At 45.4% G+C, this 16,345-nt stretch overlaps 1 protein-coding gene across 1 annotated transcript in view; it reads left to right on the top strand.

Moving 5' to 3' along the window:
• Nucleotides 1-16,345, top strand: part of LOC131282013 (eukaryotic translation initiation factor 5B) — a 70,328-nt gene that overhangs the window by 30,396 nt on the left and 23,587 nt on the right. The window contains exons 4-6 of the mRNA XM_058311395.1: nucleotides 1,388-1,464; nucleotides 3,300-3,495; nucleotides 5,168-5,275. Of these exons, the coding sequence (XP_058167378.1) occupies nucleotides 1,388-1,464; nucleotides 3,300-3,495; nucleotides 5,168-5,275 (381 nt within the window). The remainder of the gene's footprint in view (nucleotides 1-1,387; nucleotides 1,465-3,299; nucleotides 3,496-5,167; nucleotides 5,276-16,345) is intronic.

Here is a 16,345-nt window from a genome sequence, read left to right as displayed (position 1 = left end):
CCGGATGACTCTGACGAACTTTCTCGATCTGACATTCCTGCGTTGCGTTGAAATGTTTTCACCATTGTTTACTAGCGGGTGCATGCCTTATTCTGCTACATTTCACGTTTCATGCGAATTAATGTATAGGTCACCATTTTTATCACAAGCAGTTTTAATTTGAAGCAAAATCCCATGAAAGTGAAGAGCATAAATAATGTCTGAAGTTTATGATTAAAATTTACAATTTTCGTTGTTTCTTTTTATGTTCTTCCATAACCTCAGGAGTTGTTTCGAGGAAAAATGTCCGCATAAATATAAGAGTGTAATACATCGGTTGTAAATCCTGATTCTGGGTAAATCTCGAACTTACGGTTTTCCGAGGCACTAAACCATTACATACCCAGCGCTGGTTTTAGCCATTTAGCCTGGTTGAGGAGGTAGCGACTGCTGTTCGGTTTATTGATTTATTGAAATATTATTCCAACTTTCGAGATCGACCACTATTTCGTTCGATGCTGGAATCCGATGGATCGAACGAACAGCGTCGTCGTCTGCGTTTCATTCTGTCGATGGCGGAGAGGCCGAGAGATAGCCAGAACGATCACGGAGCATATAGCAGCGCACCCTTCGTCAAGGCTGAGGAATGTGTCTGCGTTGCTCGTTCGGGTTTTCCCCTCCACTCCCTCTTTGCCTTCGCCGCGTGTCTGCTTTCGTCCCATTTCATTCTTCAGTCTGGGTACCGGGTAAAGGCGGCGGTCCTGTTGTCTCAATCCGCGAAGGTCTCTCCGTATGGCGTGGTATGGAAATGACGACGCATCAAAATGGTTATTCTGTTGCCTTTCTGTTTTGTTTGTGTGATGCGCTAAAATCTTCCAAAAGTAGGAGTGATGCTGATGGTTATGGGATGCAAAATTTACGACCATTCTTGGCATCACGGGCGCACGTGTTTCGCTTCAGCGCGGGGCGAGGCCCCGGGGACGTGTTTAATGCGTTCCAACTGTTGTTCCGAGTGGTCTTTTTTTTCGGCGGCCTGCCGCCGTCTGTCCTGTGCCTTGGCAGGCGTGCTCTTAATCGCCGAGACCTGTCTGCCACTGGAACCCGTTCGCCGGCCGGAGTGGTGTTTGGTATTAATATTATGGAATTTATTCGAAGCCTGTATCTCTGTAGCGTGCATTTGTGCGCTGCCTAAAGTTGTGCCCCCACCGACACTGAACCATGCGTTCGGCTGTCGTCTGCTGTGCGCGGGTTGACGGAACTAGAAGACCCAATTTTGAGGGGTGGGAGGGGACGGCTTCGTTCCGTCCGTTTTATCCGTACCTTTTACTATTGAACAGTATCGTTGGTCATTGAAGCCGATTCCATTTATTCTAATCCACAATTCATCTGTTTTTCTCTCCCTTCGCAGTATTCGGGCATTCGCATCGGTCCTGTCGTGAAGCGTGACGTTATGAAGGCCTCTACCATGTTGGAGCACGAAAATCAGTAAGTATATCGAAGAACTTGGATTGGAAACATGTTGATTTCTTAGGGCAAATATTCGTCGCAAATACGTTTTTCCACCCATTGAAATCGAAACGGTGAATGAGCGTTGGCAATCGATGGAAGAAAATGAAATTCCAACTCCTACGGCGTGACTGTGAGTAGTTTGCAACGCCTACTTTACACGAGGAACGCGTCAACATCTCCTCTAACCCACGCATCATCGTCGATAGTGCGCGCTCTCGAAGTTGTCAACTTTGTTGTCATAATATCCGCTTTTCGGTCGGGCTTTCTGCAGAATAAAGTGAGTTTTTTCTTCATGTTCATTATGAAAGCAGATGAGGCTAACTTCATTGAAACATGTCCTCACGTAAAAAGGTAAAGTTTTAGATTTGTATTATTGTTTAAACTATACTTTACAAAGCCTTTTCTGAATGTTTTCCGTCGTAACTGGCGTACAGAATTCGGGTTTCTTTTTCAAATTCGGTTTAGTGTTTAATGAAAAAGGTATCTACTTAAGCTTTTAAATTTGATTATATTTTATTTCAGTAAGGGAAACACCTTTCTTTTATTTCAGTAAAGGAAAAGACCAACTTTTGATGCATTATCAGATCTAATTCAACTATGGAAAAATTTTGGCAGCAAAGTTTTTACTAACCTTTAGAGAAAACACATGTTGACGCAAGAACAAAAGGTGTCTTTAAAATACTTTTGACACATTTCGTTTGTTTTGTTAGCTGACTTTGTGGTACACAAAACTTTGAGCAAGAAGCTCTCAAATACTCTTGTTGAAGACATGTTTTATTCCCATTTGTGTGAGGTATTCGAAATTGATATTCCATGGTAGATGATCGATACTTACAATATTCTAGATGGCTTCGGTGCTGATTCAATGCTTCGAAACATTCCTTTTGTTCTTTCCACCGAATGATGATCAAACGGGTACGATTCCTGTTTCAACGGCCCGAGCACTTATGGAGTGCAGCGCAAGTCGTTCGGCGTTACGGTATTTAAAATTTAATTACCCTCACAGAACTCCGCTTCCTTTTCGGTGGCCGCAAAATCCGCCACGCCGCATCAAGCGGTTGTCGACGACCGGCGGCCCGGATGCAGATTTTATGGCGTTTCGTGCAGACGAGCATTTTTGTTTTTCGATGTGCTCAACATCGCGAGCACCGGGGGGGACATGAACACCGACGCTCGACGCACACCACACACTCGCACAACCCAGGGGATCCTTATCGGATGCCATCTTACTTGGGAGAGGTTAACTGCACACGCATGCAACCGTATGACTTTTGGGAGGTACACGGGAACCAGCAGCAGCAAAAGCAGCAGATTCCTTTCGGTCATAAAAGTGGCTGACTTGAACCCATTAAACATGACGGCTGCAGTGGCCAACGCGGGAACTTACCGGAAAGTCGTTAAATGCCGATCCTCGAAGGAAAATCGAAATGCTAGCGTTGCGTGGCCGGGTGCAGCATTGCGGTGCTGTGGGAATCGACTCAAAGTTGGCCACTTGTGCATGCAATGATTTACTACCGGATCGGTCGTAAACGTTTGACTGTATAGATCGTGTTTTAATGCAGTCTTTGCTACTTTTTTACTCCTGCTAGCAATCGAAAATTTTATTAAACCCTCTAGAATTTACTTGAAGCGCTCGTGTTTTTTGATAAAAGTTCTGTGGTTGTTCATCATTTTCGAGGCATTTCGTATACATTTCAACATTCTGATAAAGACAACGGTCCTTATATGTTGTTTGTTTTATTTCTAATTATCTGTTTTTGCCCGAAATAAAAATGGAACATGTTTAACGCAATGTTTTCTTTCCCCACCAGGTACGCTACGATATTGGCGTTTGACGTGAAGGTGGAACGCGACGCCCAGGAGCTGGCGGACAATCTTGGCGTGAAGATCTTCCAGGCCGATATCATCTACCATCTGTTCGATAAGTTCATGGCGTACCGGGAGGAAATCAAGCAGCGCAAACGTGACGAGTTCAAGCAGATCGCCGTGTTCCCTTGCAAGCTCAAGGTGAGTGTGGGTGTGCGGCACACAAGGAAGGCAAACGATCTTTCTGCTGTTTTGCGAAGGAATGGAACGATCGGATTAAATGCAGTCGACAGATTGAGCGAGTAAAAATGGTGCACTCAAAAGTCTACAGCGGAATATACAATCACACCTGGAAGAATAACAATCGCTAAGCGTTACCAAAGCGCACGATTAAGATCCTCAACGGCGTCCCTTGGAAGAAATAATAATCGTCAAGTATAAAATGCCCGTCCTGGTGGACATGGGCTGCCGGAGAGGCGCGCGTTCTGCGCACGTTTATTTATTTTATTTTTTCCGCCCGTTTTCTTTTCCTTGTGAACAGAAACATGTAAACGCGACCATCTGTGATCTGTCGGCGCTCGCGCCCATGTGTACGTGTGTGTGTGTGTGTGTGTGTATGTGACGGCGAGATGGCGTAATTTTATTTATAATTCCAAGGTCGCTCTGCGCTTTGCGCGACTTTGCGCACGCGTTGCTTGCGTTAATTCAATGTATCGAGAACGACCGGTAAGGCGATACACTTACGTACATCGTCCACGTAGCAAAAGGAGGTTGTGGTTGGGTTGTGGAAGACGTGACTGGGTGTGCATCATGCTATCTTGGCGGTGTGTATCGGTTACCTTGGCCATCGGGAATGCAAAGAGTGATGCTGCACGTTTGTTTTAATTAATTCTTTGCTGCCTCTGTACGGCGCGTACATTTTGCCTGCCTCGCTTCGGAACCAGAGCGACGGTTAGTTTCAACCGCTCCTACGTATCGGCTTCGTATGAATCGCAAAACAAAAAAGAATCATCACTCACTAGATAAGCCCTGAGTTATGGTAGGAAAACTCCCGTGATTTCCACGGTCCGCGCTCTAAATCATTTCTTGTGTGCTTCCGTCGATCGCGATCGCGCGAACATCCGGCCGGTGCGAGTCCGTCGAAAGGCATCACCACTAACGTACCAAAGCGTATACCGTCTTTAATGGGCAGAAATTTAATCGGTTTCGCAATAACTTCCCCGCCAAGCCTCGGCCTGGTGTGGAACGAAAAGGCGACTTCCATCGTTCACTTTCGGGTATGAGGTAGCCGAGGCTGAAGGAATGGACCGACGAAGGAGATCTTGTTACCTCACCAGCTTCACCGGCGGGGCCTCCTCATCTTCACGGCAGTGTTTTACCTTCGAAAACACTATCAAGAGGATCGAGATTGGATCGCCGTGGTGTAGAATTAATCAACGGGCATAAAGGGATCATCCGATTTCGTTCGCGCTGGCGGCGGGTCGGAGAAATCGGGACCATCGGGACGGTTGGACTGAGGCAACTCTTCGCACCCAACGGAAGCTAACTCGCTTATGTGTGTGTGTGTGTGTGCGTGGTTTTTGTTTTATTTATGTTTTATGATATCCGGCGATTATGTTTACACAGTAATCTGTTATCGTGCCTGTGAACGTTGGATCTCTTTTTTTTCTCTGCTATGGTGAAGTGTGTTTTTAAATATCTTTCAGAGACCCTCTGAGGGTTTCATTTTCCGGGCGTAAAGCGAATTTTACTGCTATTTTAAGTTATTTTATTCGTTCGGTAATATAATTAAACCAACAACACTCTCGTCATACTTTTTGGATTGAAAAATGTAAAATGAACATTCCGGTCTTTTTTTCTTGGCTCCCTTCAGATTCTACCTCAATTTGTGTTCAATTCCCGTGATCCGATCGTGATGGGAGTGATCGTAGAAGCCGGCATTGTAAAGGAAGGAACACCCATCACGGTACCTAGTAGGGAGGTAAGTACTGCAGGTTCTATAATAGAGGTATTAAATACTAGAAATTCTAAAATACTATTTTTACAATGCAAAGTTAAATGTATGTCTTTAATTTAGACTAAATACCGATGTGTCATTTAGGCGGACGGATATTGGGATATTCAATATAGATATTAGCATTGCTTTTAGTTCTCCAAACTCACAGGCTTGGGTCATGCTGGTCGTGTTCACGGCCAAATATAAATCGGAGCTTATTTTACTCTTGGTGTCTGCAGGACAAATACCTGCGTTTGTGGAGTATGTAGGGAGTAGATTCTCCAAAGAAATTGACCGTAAGATATCAATACTTCGGATATATGATGTTACGTGGTGTCTATCTCGGTCAAAGTGGCCAAACAAGCAGGAGTTTCATGTGTGTCCAGCCGGCAATGTCTAGGGTTTAGGTGAAGAGAACATCTAAGACATTGAAGAGAGCCTCAATGGATATGTAAAATAATATTCGCAATATCTTCTAGTCTCTCTAGTCTATCTAGTCCCAGCTGGTTTGCAGGATTTCCCGCAGAATAAAATTAAGACATCTTTTGCATACTTCCATATACTGACGGTCCAAACTGAGGTCAGCGGACTGTCAACTTGGTATCCATTAACCGGTCAGCTGATTGGTACGGATTCAGCTGTTTGATGGCAAAGACACCTCGCCTTATATCTATAGCTTGGTTCTCCTATTTCTGTACGTTCCAGGTGGGCCAGACGTCAAAACGTTCAGATGTGAACGTGACTCTTTAAAAACATGTCACCTGTCAGCAAATGCTTTTGCGCGCGCGACCCAAGCCATGCTATAACAAATAACACCTTGCTGCGTGAACTCATTGAAACAAATCTATTTACGATCTAGTGCTGTCAATTGAACCAATCCTTGCTGTCAGTCATTCTCAACCGCTTATCGCGTTTGCCATAGTCATCGTGAAGCGTAAGCATTGAGCATTGGACGGAAGAATCCAACTTCCGCTTCCAGCAAAGTAATGTATCGTGCTGCTATAAAAGAAACCATCTCTTGAGCGGCCGGTGGCACTTCTGGGCAGAATTTGGAAGCTGCCGCGGTTGGTGAGCATACATTCGTATACGATCGAAACTTGCCTTGCCGATTACCTATAAGGCCCGGTCCAGGCCCCTGGGTGAGGGAAGGGGGAGGACCCCGGGTTGTCAGAAACTGTTTGCTCGGCGACGCGCAATGCCGTCATCCAGCGCAAACGAGCAAACACAGGGCTGGCAACAACACCGCGTGCGGAATGCAAATAATAATTAAAATTCTCCGAATCCGAAGAGGCGGAAATATTACGAATCATTATTATTCCGTTTGCGCCCGTCGCCATGTCCGCGCATATGGCTGGAAGGTGCTGGATACGGTTGGTTTTGGGCGGTGGTTGGAGAGAAACTAAAAAAAAATAAAATAACTAAAACTCCTCCAGCCCTGGACCGCTACCTCTCGCTTGACGCGATAGCCGGATTCGGTGGTGGTATAGTGGCCCCTTTCCGCGTTGGTGGTCCGGTGCGCTGCGGCGACATCTATTTGTGTGCTGCGTCGCCGTCTTTATCTTCGTTTTTTTTTTGTTACGGAGCTTACGCACCGACATGCTCACGGTGGCCACGTGGTGGTACGCACTTCCGCCGCTCGAACGCACACGCCACGGTGGAAATGATTGATTTATGTATTCTGGTGTGGTTCGCGCACACGAACGGGGTTCGACCGTCCCCCCCGGTTGCTATCTGTCGCGATCGAATTTCATATTCACCGGAAGTGGTTGAAAAATACACGGTGGCACGGTTATAAAATGAACAACAGTCGTGGATTATTGTTACCAAAGCATTTCACGAAAATCCAACACATTGTTGAAGTGGGGGTTTTCCAATTGTCGGATGAAAGTAACTTTGTTTGTCGTTTTTTACTTAGTGCTGTCACTTCGGAAGACTTGCCTGGATTCTAAAAGAAGTGCGAATTATCTTCTTATAAATAGGCCTTTTGAAATTCAAGTAAGTTGAAAAAGTTATGGCAAAAAGGTGTACATGTCAAAAAGTAATGCAAGTACAAAAAAGCCAACGAGTATTCCCTGAGTAAGCAAAATGGAGTTGCTTCCTCAAACTTCAAAGTACTTTTGCTTCGCGCAAATGCGATGTTTTGTTGAAGCTTAAATCTTCAACTGCGTCGTTGATACAAAAGACGAATGGGGGTGACGCGATGGGGGAGGGAATAGGACGAGAGACTACACAACACTTCAGTCAGTGTGGCTTGCTTGGGTGGGTACCCCGGTTGGGTGGTGGAGACGGAAAAAGACGGAAATTAAAGGAAACGGCGGCAACTACTATCCGCTGTAAATTACGCGACACACTGCGGGCAGTGTGCGGGACGACCGGAGGGGGATGGGTTGGGGCTGTGGATGTAGGCAAGGGGGGCCGGCGTGTGGGGTAAGCTAAATGGATCGCGCGGGAAACGGCGAAGTAATTTACGCATTCATTGACTACGCCGGATTGAATGGATGGCTCGCTGTCAGCGTGTCAGCGGCGGGTTGGCGGTGGAGGTTGGAAACGTGTGGCGGCACCGTTCCGTTCGATTCATTCGGTCGTTTCCATTCATTCATAAAACGCGCTGCTGATGATCGAGAGCGGGTGAAGTGGAACGGCGCATCAAGAGGAGGAGCCTGGCAGGGGTTGGCCGAGGGGCCTATTACGACGTAAAGAAGGGGATAATAAATCGCACTACGGTGGGCTGTGTGGCTAAAACAACAAAAAAAAACGAACACACAACAAAACGGCGGATCGAGTGTTTTCTTGAGATTGTTTCTTATGTTTAACATACGCACGCACATTAATTGCAATGTTTTTCATCGTCCTCGGAATTGGTTTTTGTTTTTTTTTGTTGAACATAAACAATTTCGGCTCTGTTTAAGTGTCCCAGATGGGAGACATGAATTTCGATTTCTACTAACATTACGACGTCATTTGAACTCAGGGGAAACATGCATTCGTAGGGAAGACGGCAGCCCACTCAATTGAACAAAAATGACAATTTTTAAGCAATGTAACAAGAAAATCTCTCAGATATGTTGAAACGAATGGAAAACAAAACATGAAAATATTGGAGTAAAGCTTCTACTCTAAAAATAGACATCGAAAGAATGAACTATTTATCGAACATTTTAATTTTCGGTGTGCTTAAATGAAAAACAAAAGAAGCAAATAAATAGTGACGATAGAGAGATTGATTTTTTTGACTACAATCAACAAAATATAAACATAATCAGCAGTGTCATGTGTAAAGAACACAAGATATGCATCTATCACTTTTCATGTTCACAATGTCAGTATTATTGACTTCGTTTCGTTGGTTTGTAATATTAAATCTTCTTCAACAAAAAGTATTTCAACCATGACTTGTGGAAAAGAGTTGTTTGTTAATTTTGTAACATTTTACTCCACAGCTTCTATGTCACAAGGGAATTTTTTGTTATCTTAAAAGACATCTCTTTGAAGTTCGTTCAAAATGTTAACGGCGTTTTCTTCAATACTTTGTTGACAATGCCGGGCCTTGTTCCGGGCATGCAGACCGATAGATCATGATCTGCTTTGAAGTCACACACACACACGCGCGCCGGTTGCTTTAGTTCCGATTCCGGAACGTAGCAGGAGGAGGGCGGGAGTGAAAAAAAAGGTCCGACCGGAAGGAAGTGGGTGCGAGCGGGACGGCGTGATACCGCAAACACGCACGGGGAACGAATGGCACGATCGCTGCGCAAACATATGCTCTCCATTTCATTGACCAGATCCATGCTGCCTTTTGCGCTAGCGCACACCAGCAGCGCCGTGGCCGATCGTAAATTCTTCATTTCCTCCAACGGAACCCCGACGCGCAACATCAGGGACCGGACGCACGGTGTAAGCCACTGCAGGGTTGGGAGGGGGAAAGCGAGGGACATGGAAAGGAGTATTATGTTGCAAAGGGAATGAGTGATAGGCAAGAGAGAGAGGCGGTGGAAAATGAAAATGGAACGAGGGATTAAATCGGAAACGAGCGAGACCCGTCCGTCCGTCCGTCCGCACGCAAAATAATGAATGGGCAAGAAAGAATGAAGTAAACACTACTTCCGGATGTTATTCTTCCGGTCGATCGCAACATCGGCCGAGCGGGGACCGGTGGGAGGCGAGGAGACGGGTCCGGAAGGAAGCCGAGATGGCTTTGCTCGTTATTCTGCTTTCGACCGGAACTGTTCCGGTTTGGCCCGCGCCGCGCGCACAGGTTTGGCTTTCTTGTTCTTGCGCTCTCTCTCTCTCCTTCTCCTCTTTGTCTTCCACTTTACATCTCCTGCTGCGCAAGTTGCTTTCTTCGCGGCACTCTGCTGCCTGCGGTCTTATTCTTCCGGTTTACTTCCGGCCTGAAGGTTGTTTTTTCTCCCTCCCCAAAGCCGGCTGCTAATGGAAAAGGAATTTAGAAAAGTAGTTTTTCGTGTCGTTGCTTCTCGACAATTTGATTTTCTTTCTCTCTCCGTCTCTCTCTCTCTATTGCTCTAACACATACCCCGTTCGTGTATCGACCTCTCGAACCTCTTTTGGAAACTGTAATTTCGACGCTTCGCCCTTATTATGACCTTCCCGGCATCCGGTCCTTCCGGTCGGCTCGTATCGATTCGCGGGGCACACAGCTGCTTCCTTCCGTTCTACGGATCGCCCGGTTTCGCCCCCGTGCGTCCACTGCCGCCTGGATTGGCAGCCGGCGTGAGAGAATGCCGAGATATATTTATTTTCGTTACAACCGGTGGGAAAAAGCATGAATGAAATAAGCGACGACGGAAGCAGCGGACTCCTCATGAACGGAGCGCGACTTCTCACTGCTGCTTAACGATCGCGAGTGCGATGTGAAAAACGGTAGTATTTGTGAACCGCGCGTCATTATTGGTTAAACTAGAAAGCCCCCCCCCAAAATCGTTTCTGCACTCCCAGCCAAACCTCCTCCCACCGTAAGTTGAAGGAGTCTTGTCACCACTTGGATTGAAGATTTGGAAATAAAATATGGTTAAAGTTTTATGGTTTGTTTCTGTGCGTGTGTGTGTGTGTGTGTGTGTGTGCGCCGGTGTGGGTGGCTGGGTGTGTCGAACCTAGTCGACCGACGTTGAAAAGTTCCAACCACGCACTTCAGATGTTTTCATTCATATTCTCAAATGCTCGTTTCGCCGACAAACATCCGCCTCCGCATCCAGCAAGCCGGAAAGTAAGCCAAGCCACGAGCGAAAAGTAAACTGTTCCACGGACCCAACCAAAAACGAAGGAGGAAGAAAAAACAACGTTAAGAGCTCCCGATGTTGACGATGAATCGTTGAAAATATTAGTGTTTTTTTCATTTATTTTTAAGCCAACGAGCTACAAACAGGGCTAAAAAAAACCTTGTAGATCGTTAAGATTCGTCTTAATTTTCGACCATACTCCAGGGTGCATGAAAACGGCCTCTCGCTGTTTATTGTTTTGGAAATCGATTCCTTTTTATCTATACTCTCGACGCAGATATGCAACGTTGGTTTGGTTGCAAAACACGCCCGTTGTTAAATAACATTTGTACATTGTATTTCCATCCATCTCTAAATCAGGGTTTAAACAGAAATACTAATAAATATTATTCCCTTTAGTTAATGCTTTTAAAATTTTCTTTTTTACACTTTTCATTTACATTTTAGTTATAGATGGCTGTTAGTTATTTTTTTTTTATGTTGTACGTAAATTGAATTCATTACCGCCATTTTACCACCTTTTATCGCGATGGTCGGAGCTTTTACTATAACGCTAGCACAGTTTAGTGAATATAGTTTAGGTATCAAACAGATGGCTAAGCTTTTTTCCAAAGAGATGAATGTAATGGTGGATGTTTCATTTCGTGGTTTGAATGTTCCGTTGAGCATTAATATTTTTGAATAATTTTTGTTTAGCTGGATTGTTCTTTCAATCAAAATTGTTGAGTTATTAGTTAAATTTAAGGCAAATTTTCTTTTAGAATCTTTAAAAAGAATCTGCCCATAATATTTGAATGAGAAATCCAGCTAAACAAAACATATTCGAAACACATAACACGCTTTCCAGACTGCACCGTCGCGTAACGCGACGTCGCCTGACAGGCGCTGAACTCCATGCAAAAAAAACCTGGCGCGATTCGCGCGACATCGCGCAAGGTTTTTTTTATATGGAGTTCAGCTCCTGTCAGGCGACGTCGCGCTGTAGTGTGGACCCCGAGTAAACAATATACTTGTTTAATAAAAGAAAAAATATACCTTCATTTGAGTGACTGTTCTTCGGCTAGCTCGTCCCTGTTTGGTTGATTTATAGCTGCTTCAACGTCCGTTCTTACGTTCTTTTTTCCTTCCGTTCTTACAAGATTAGTTATTTTCTCTCACCAAAATGTTAAGACACGTTTGAAATAGTTTATCCCAACATTCCTCCGGTTTCGATTCGCCTTTGCAGCGCCCGGTTCGCTCCAGCGTACATCCGGCTACGGTGCGTTTTTCGCCTACCTCCTGTCCACTTCCGGCTCGTGGGAAGTCTGCTTCCGGCATCGGGAGGAAAGCGCATATGCGCAGGAAGCCGAGAATTAATTCACGCTTTGATTTCCTTCCCCTGATGGTTGGCTCTTGCGCCGTGCCGGAAGTTGAAAAGTCGTGAAAGATCGCTCGTTCGGTGGCCGGATGTCCGGTGATTGCGAATGTGTTCGGGCGTGCGCGAGGAAGCGGGCCCGCATGTGCAATCTGTCTTGATCAATTTACCTTTGAGTTCGTTCGTTGAGTGCACGGTTCTTACAGTCTCCAGCATATCCTGATGATTTTACACAGAGTTTTGTTCTATTCAGAGCAACGCATCAGAATTTATGCTTGTCGTTCGAGAGATGCGCAACGGAAGCAATGTTTCTAATGAGAACTTAATTTCCTTTCTTTAAGCTCTTCGTTCGTTGTACTTGTAAATCGTTGTTATGAAGGTGTAATGTACTTTAAAAGATGCGTACTATTAAAAACTGTATTAAAGTAAATGATGAAAAGACGATCACATACAACTTTGTAAAGGATATTTTCCATGAACTTTAAAATTCCCCTTTTTTCCCTAAAAATTCCTCCAAATTATACATTTCTGATCATGCAGATGTGGTACTCTCGGTCAAGCGATCGAGCTTGAAAGTGCTTTGAAAGGTAACCGATGTGATGTGCCCCTCAAAAATCTTCCGACTCGTTAATTCAATACACCCCGCCCTATAGCTTCCCTGTGAGCTTCAATTTGATCCGGATTATTCCTTCTAGTTCGCTCGAGGATTGTCCAACACTATTATCATCGTTCTAATCATTGGGCAAACAACAAGCCCACGACCGAGCATCGCTTTTATATCCTCCTCCTTCGGAGCATGAAAAAAAAAAAAGACAGACGAAAGTGAAGGCTTCCGCCATCCTCACCGAAACCGTATGGAGAACGATGATCGGATACATATCTGAACCAATTAAATTAGAATTTGAATCGTATCGACCCGAACGCGTGGTTTACAGACGACTTTTGGTCGCCTCGGTCAATTGGTAGCCTTAAAATAGGGAACAATTATTGATTTATTTATGGCGTCCCATCCGCACTTGCCGGATTTCAGGTCTTAATTTCATCGATACTGTCTTCCGGAATAGCCTATGGTTACCTTCAATCGGATGCTTCGAAACACCAAACTGTTCAAATATATTAAACTTATAATTCACAAGAAGGTCACACAAGAGAAAAAAAATATTACCATCCCGTTTGATAATTATGTTGACCGTCGTGTCAAAATTGAGGTGTAATTAGTTTTGATGCATTGCCAGAGAATCTCATTCATCGTAGGTGAAGTGAAAGACTATAACTGAAAATTAAACAGATAATCAAATTTATTAAATTAAGTTATAATAAAGATAAATTTGATTTTTAATGTTTTCTTGATGCATTCTTAGAAAAAATAATCTTATACTCTTTTGGATATCAGCTTTTCATCCAAATCAAAACGAGATTCATCTCCTCATCGTATTTCAATACGCTTGCGGCATCGGTTTTGTACTCTGTGTGCTCAGTTCTTAAGCATTCTTAATAACGTCGCCCCGCTTCATTACGCATAAGGAAAGCGTCCAGATGAGTTATCAAAACGTAAAACCGTCTGCGGTCGGGAAGGGGCCTGGACCTGCCCAGGGCGGCCTAACGAGAATTGGAGAGGTCTCTTCCGGTACCGGGAGCGAAGACAGCGAGACCGACGCACATCCCAACGCTTACATTTTATCGGTTTGCTGCTGCTGCGGCCGGCTGTCCATCCGCCGATCCTTCGGTTGATCGACCCCGTTGCGCTCACCGGACGCGCAGGTTACGTACGGTCTCGAAACCTGTTCCCGAAGGCCCCTGCTGCGTGACCGGGGGTTGTAGGCAGGGCCCAGGGATACACCGGGGCCGATGGGTCGAATTATGATACGTTCTCGTGTTTCTTCTAATTTGGAGCGTTTGTTGTTCATTCATGAAAATTAAGATCGATGAGACATGCGTGCTCTCGTGCGCCCGTTCGCTGGCACGTTCATTACGTTTTTCCTTTTTGTGTTTCGTCTTCTTGTTGTCTCCTTTCGTTTTCTTTCTAAGGGAAAGGAAAACTAAAAAAAAGGGAGAACACGAGTGCGATCAGACGGTTGTTAGGTGTTTCCATGTGACTTCTATGCGATGGACGAGTCCAACGAGCTTTTTAAAATATATTTAACCCTTCCATGACGAACGGTGGTTGGTCACATGATGATTGGTTAGGGACAGCCGAAGAGCTTTATGATAACATTTTAAAGTACATAGAGGTTGTGATAAAATAAACGATGAAAATTACTGTGTACAAAGAAATTGAAATTGAACTATTGGTCTTATTGCAGTAAGTAATTGACATATCGGGGGTGCCCATGGCGCAGCGGTAGCGCGAGGAACCACCACACCACAGGTGTGGGATCGATTCTCGAGTCTGGCAGCCTCTGGTATTACGAACGGCTGACCATCGATCTATAATATACCGTCTTTCGGTCACACAAACTCTCTTCGGAGAGAGGCCTTGTCCCACTAGGGGATGTCGTGCCACATAAAACAAAATTGATATAGACAGTTTTTTCGTAATGCCACAATTATTTATGAAAGTTTGAGAAAAATGTTAAAAAATAATAAAATTTCCTACCACAAATGAGACAAAAGTTAGAACATAACTGATATAGTAGTTTTAACCTCAATACAATGCGCCTCCATTAATACTTTCAGAGTCCATTGGGTATCTTAACTCTCACGCGAGTGACTATTTAAATGGAGTGTAGAATTCGTCTACATTATTATCGATATTTTCCTACAATCTTTTGTTACATCTCTCGTAAAGTTTCATCCCCAAATAAATAAGTTTCATGGTCGGGAGTTCGAGCCCCCTAAGGGTTACCGGTGACGAGACGTTGAGCCTACGTGTATATGCTTCGCACTTTGCATAACCCGCGCGCTCCGAGCGGCGGAAGTTTTCGTTCTTAATTTCTGTTCATCTCTATCGATCTTTTCATCTTCGCCTGCCCCCCCCCTCCCCCTCCTCACCCCATCACTTCCACAAAGTTCTTCCTCTCCAGTGCGGGCCCGAATGACTTGTTAGTGATTCGCTCGTTACGGAATCGCTCCGGGAACAAGAAATGGAATGGACGAACAAGAAAAAGACAACTCGATCTAGTGTACGATCTTCGGAGATCTTCCTCCGCGCCGGCCGGCCCCAGCCCTACCCCGCATATCACGGTCTCGAAGGATGACGCCCCGTGGATCGGGAACGGTTTGGTTTGGCCGTTTGTTTGGCGTGGCGGGGCCCGGGCGACGACGCAGCCGGTCAAGCCGGATGAATGAATGGACGATGGAGGCTCTTGACGACTTCCCTCGGGAGCGAAAAACGGGTGGCGGTCGAAAGGGCCTGATATGTAACGACCGACGATCATCGACTTAGGGCTTCCTGTTTTGATTTTATGCTCGCTCGCTCGACGGGGCGAGAGCTTGTGCACCGCAGCAGGCCTCCGGCGGATCGGGCGGATGGATGCGTTCGGTTTGCTGAAGCGCTCTCCTCGCGGCGCCGTGTTTTAGTTTCAATTTCGTCCGAAAACATCTACCTAACCGCAACTCCCTCCGCACCATCACATCGCCCCGAACGACGACTCGGCTCGGATGTTGCTTCAAACGCTGTTTTATTTCCTTGATAAGATTTGCTGCATGAAGCTTAACATGCCTAAGTTTTTCTTCCACTCGCGTTCTCGGTGTGCGCTGTTTTTTTTTTAAATGCTGTTATTCGTTTGCAAATTACACCCTTCTGCGGAGATGTGAGAACCTCCTCCTGCTGTGTGTTGACCGTTGGCAATTTTTAATTTAACTTTTTATGTTTTGTATTTTTGCCCTACGCTACCGACCGTTTTTCCCTCCAAACTGCACCGTCGTGGGGTTGCTTATTCCTTTAACCAGCTACACAAGCAGCACCACCTCCCCTTCACTTGGATCGTGTTACCCCTGTCGCTGGCAGCAGACATCGACTTCCTGTCATGTCGGGCGTTACGGCAGCTGCAGATAAGACAACGCCCCAGACAAAAACCACACGCAAGAAAACCTACAGTGGGAGGGGCGGGACGGAGGGAGGGCTTGATTATAAAAAGGTAAAACTAAACCGGAGCTCCAGATGAGCGCAAGACTTTGACGTACGATGCAGATACAGTTTCGCTCGAAACGTCGGCCTCCCGGTGTTGGGTGTCGACGAAATCGGCAAGAAACTTGCGTTGGATGAGGATCGCGGCTTCGTAGGCTCACTGGGCAAAGAAAAGTTGCGTTGCCTCAAGGATGCGTGTAAATCATCGAGCCTGATCGTACGAAACGGAAATGTGTTTAAAATGTATAATTTGCTTGTTCCTGTTGGATGTTGCCGTACACGAAAATATGTTACCGCCGTGTAGAGGGTTTTTTTTTTGTGGCAGGATTGTAAAATCCAACCCTTATGCCTTGGCCTGCAAAATGGAGGAACGTTGGCAAAACCTCGGTTTCGTG

Source organism: Anopheles ziemanni, chromosome 2, assembly GCF_943734765.1.
Source record: "Anopheles ziemanni chromosome 2, idAnoZiCoDA_A2_x.2, whole genome shotgun sequence".
Taxonomy (NCBI): domain Eukaryota; kingdom Metazoa; phylum Arthropoda; class Insecta; order Diptera; family Culicidae; genus Anopheles; species Anopheles ziemanni.
Note: the sequence above shows the minus strand (reverse complement) of the source record. Positions and strands in the feature narration are given on the sequence as shown.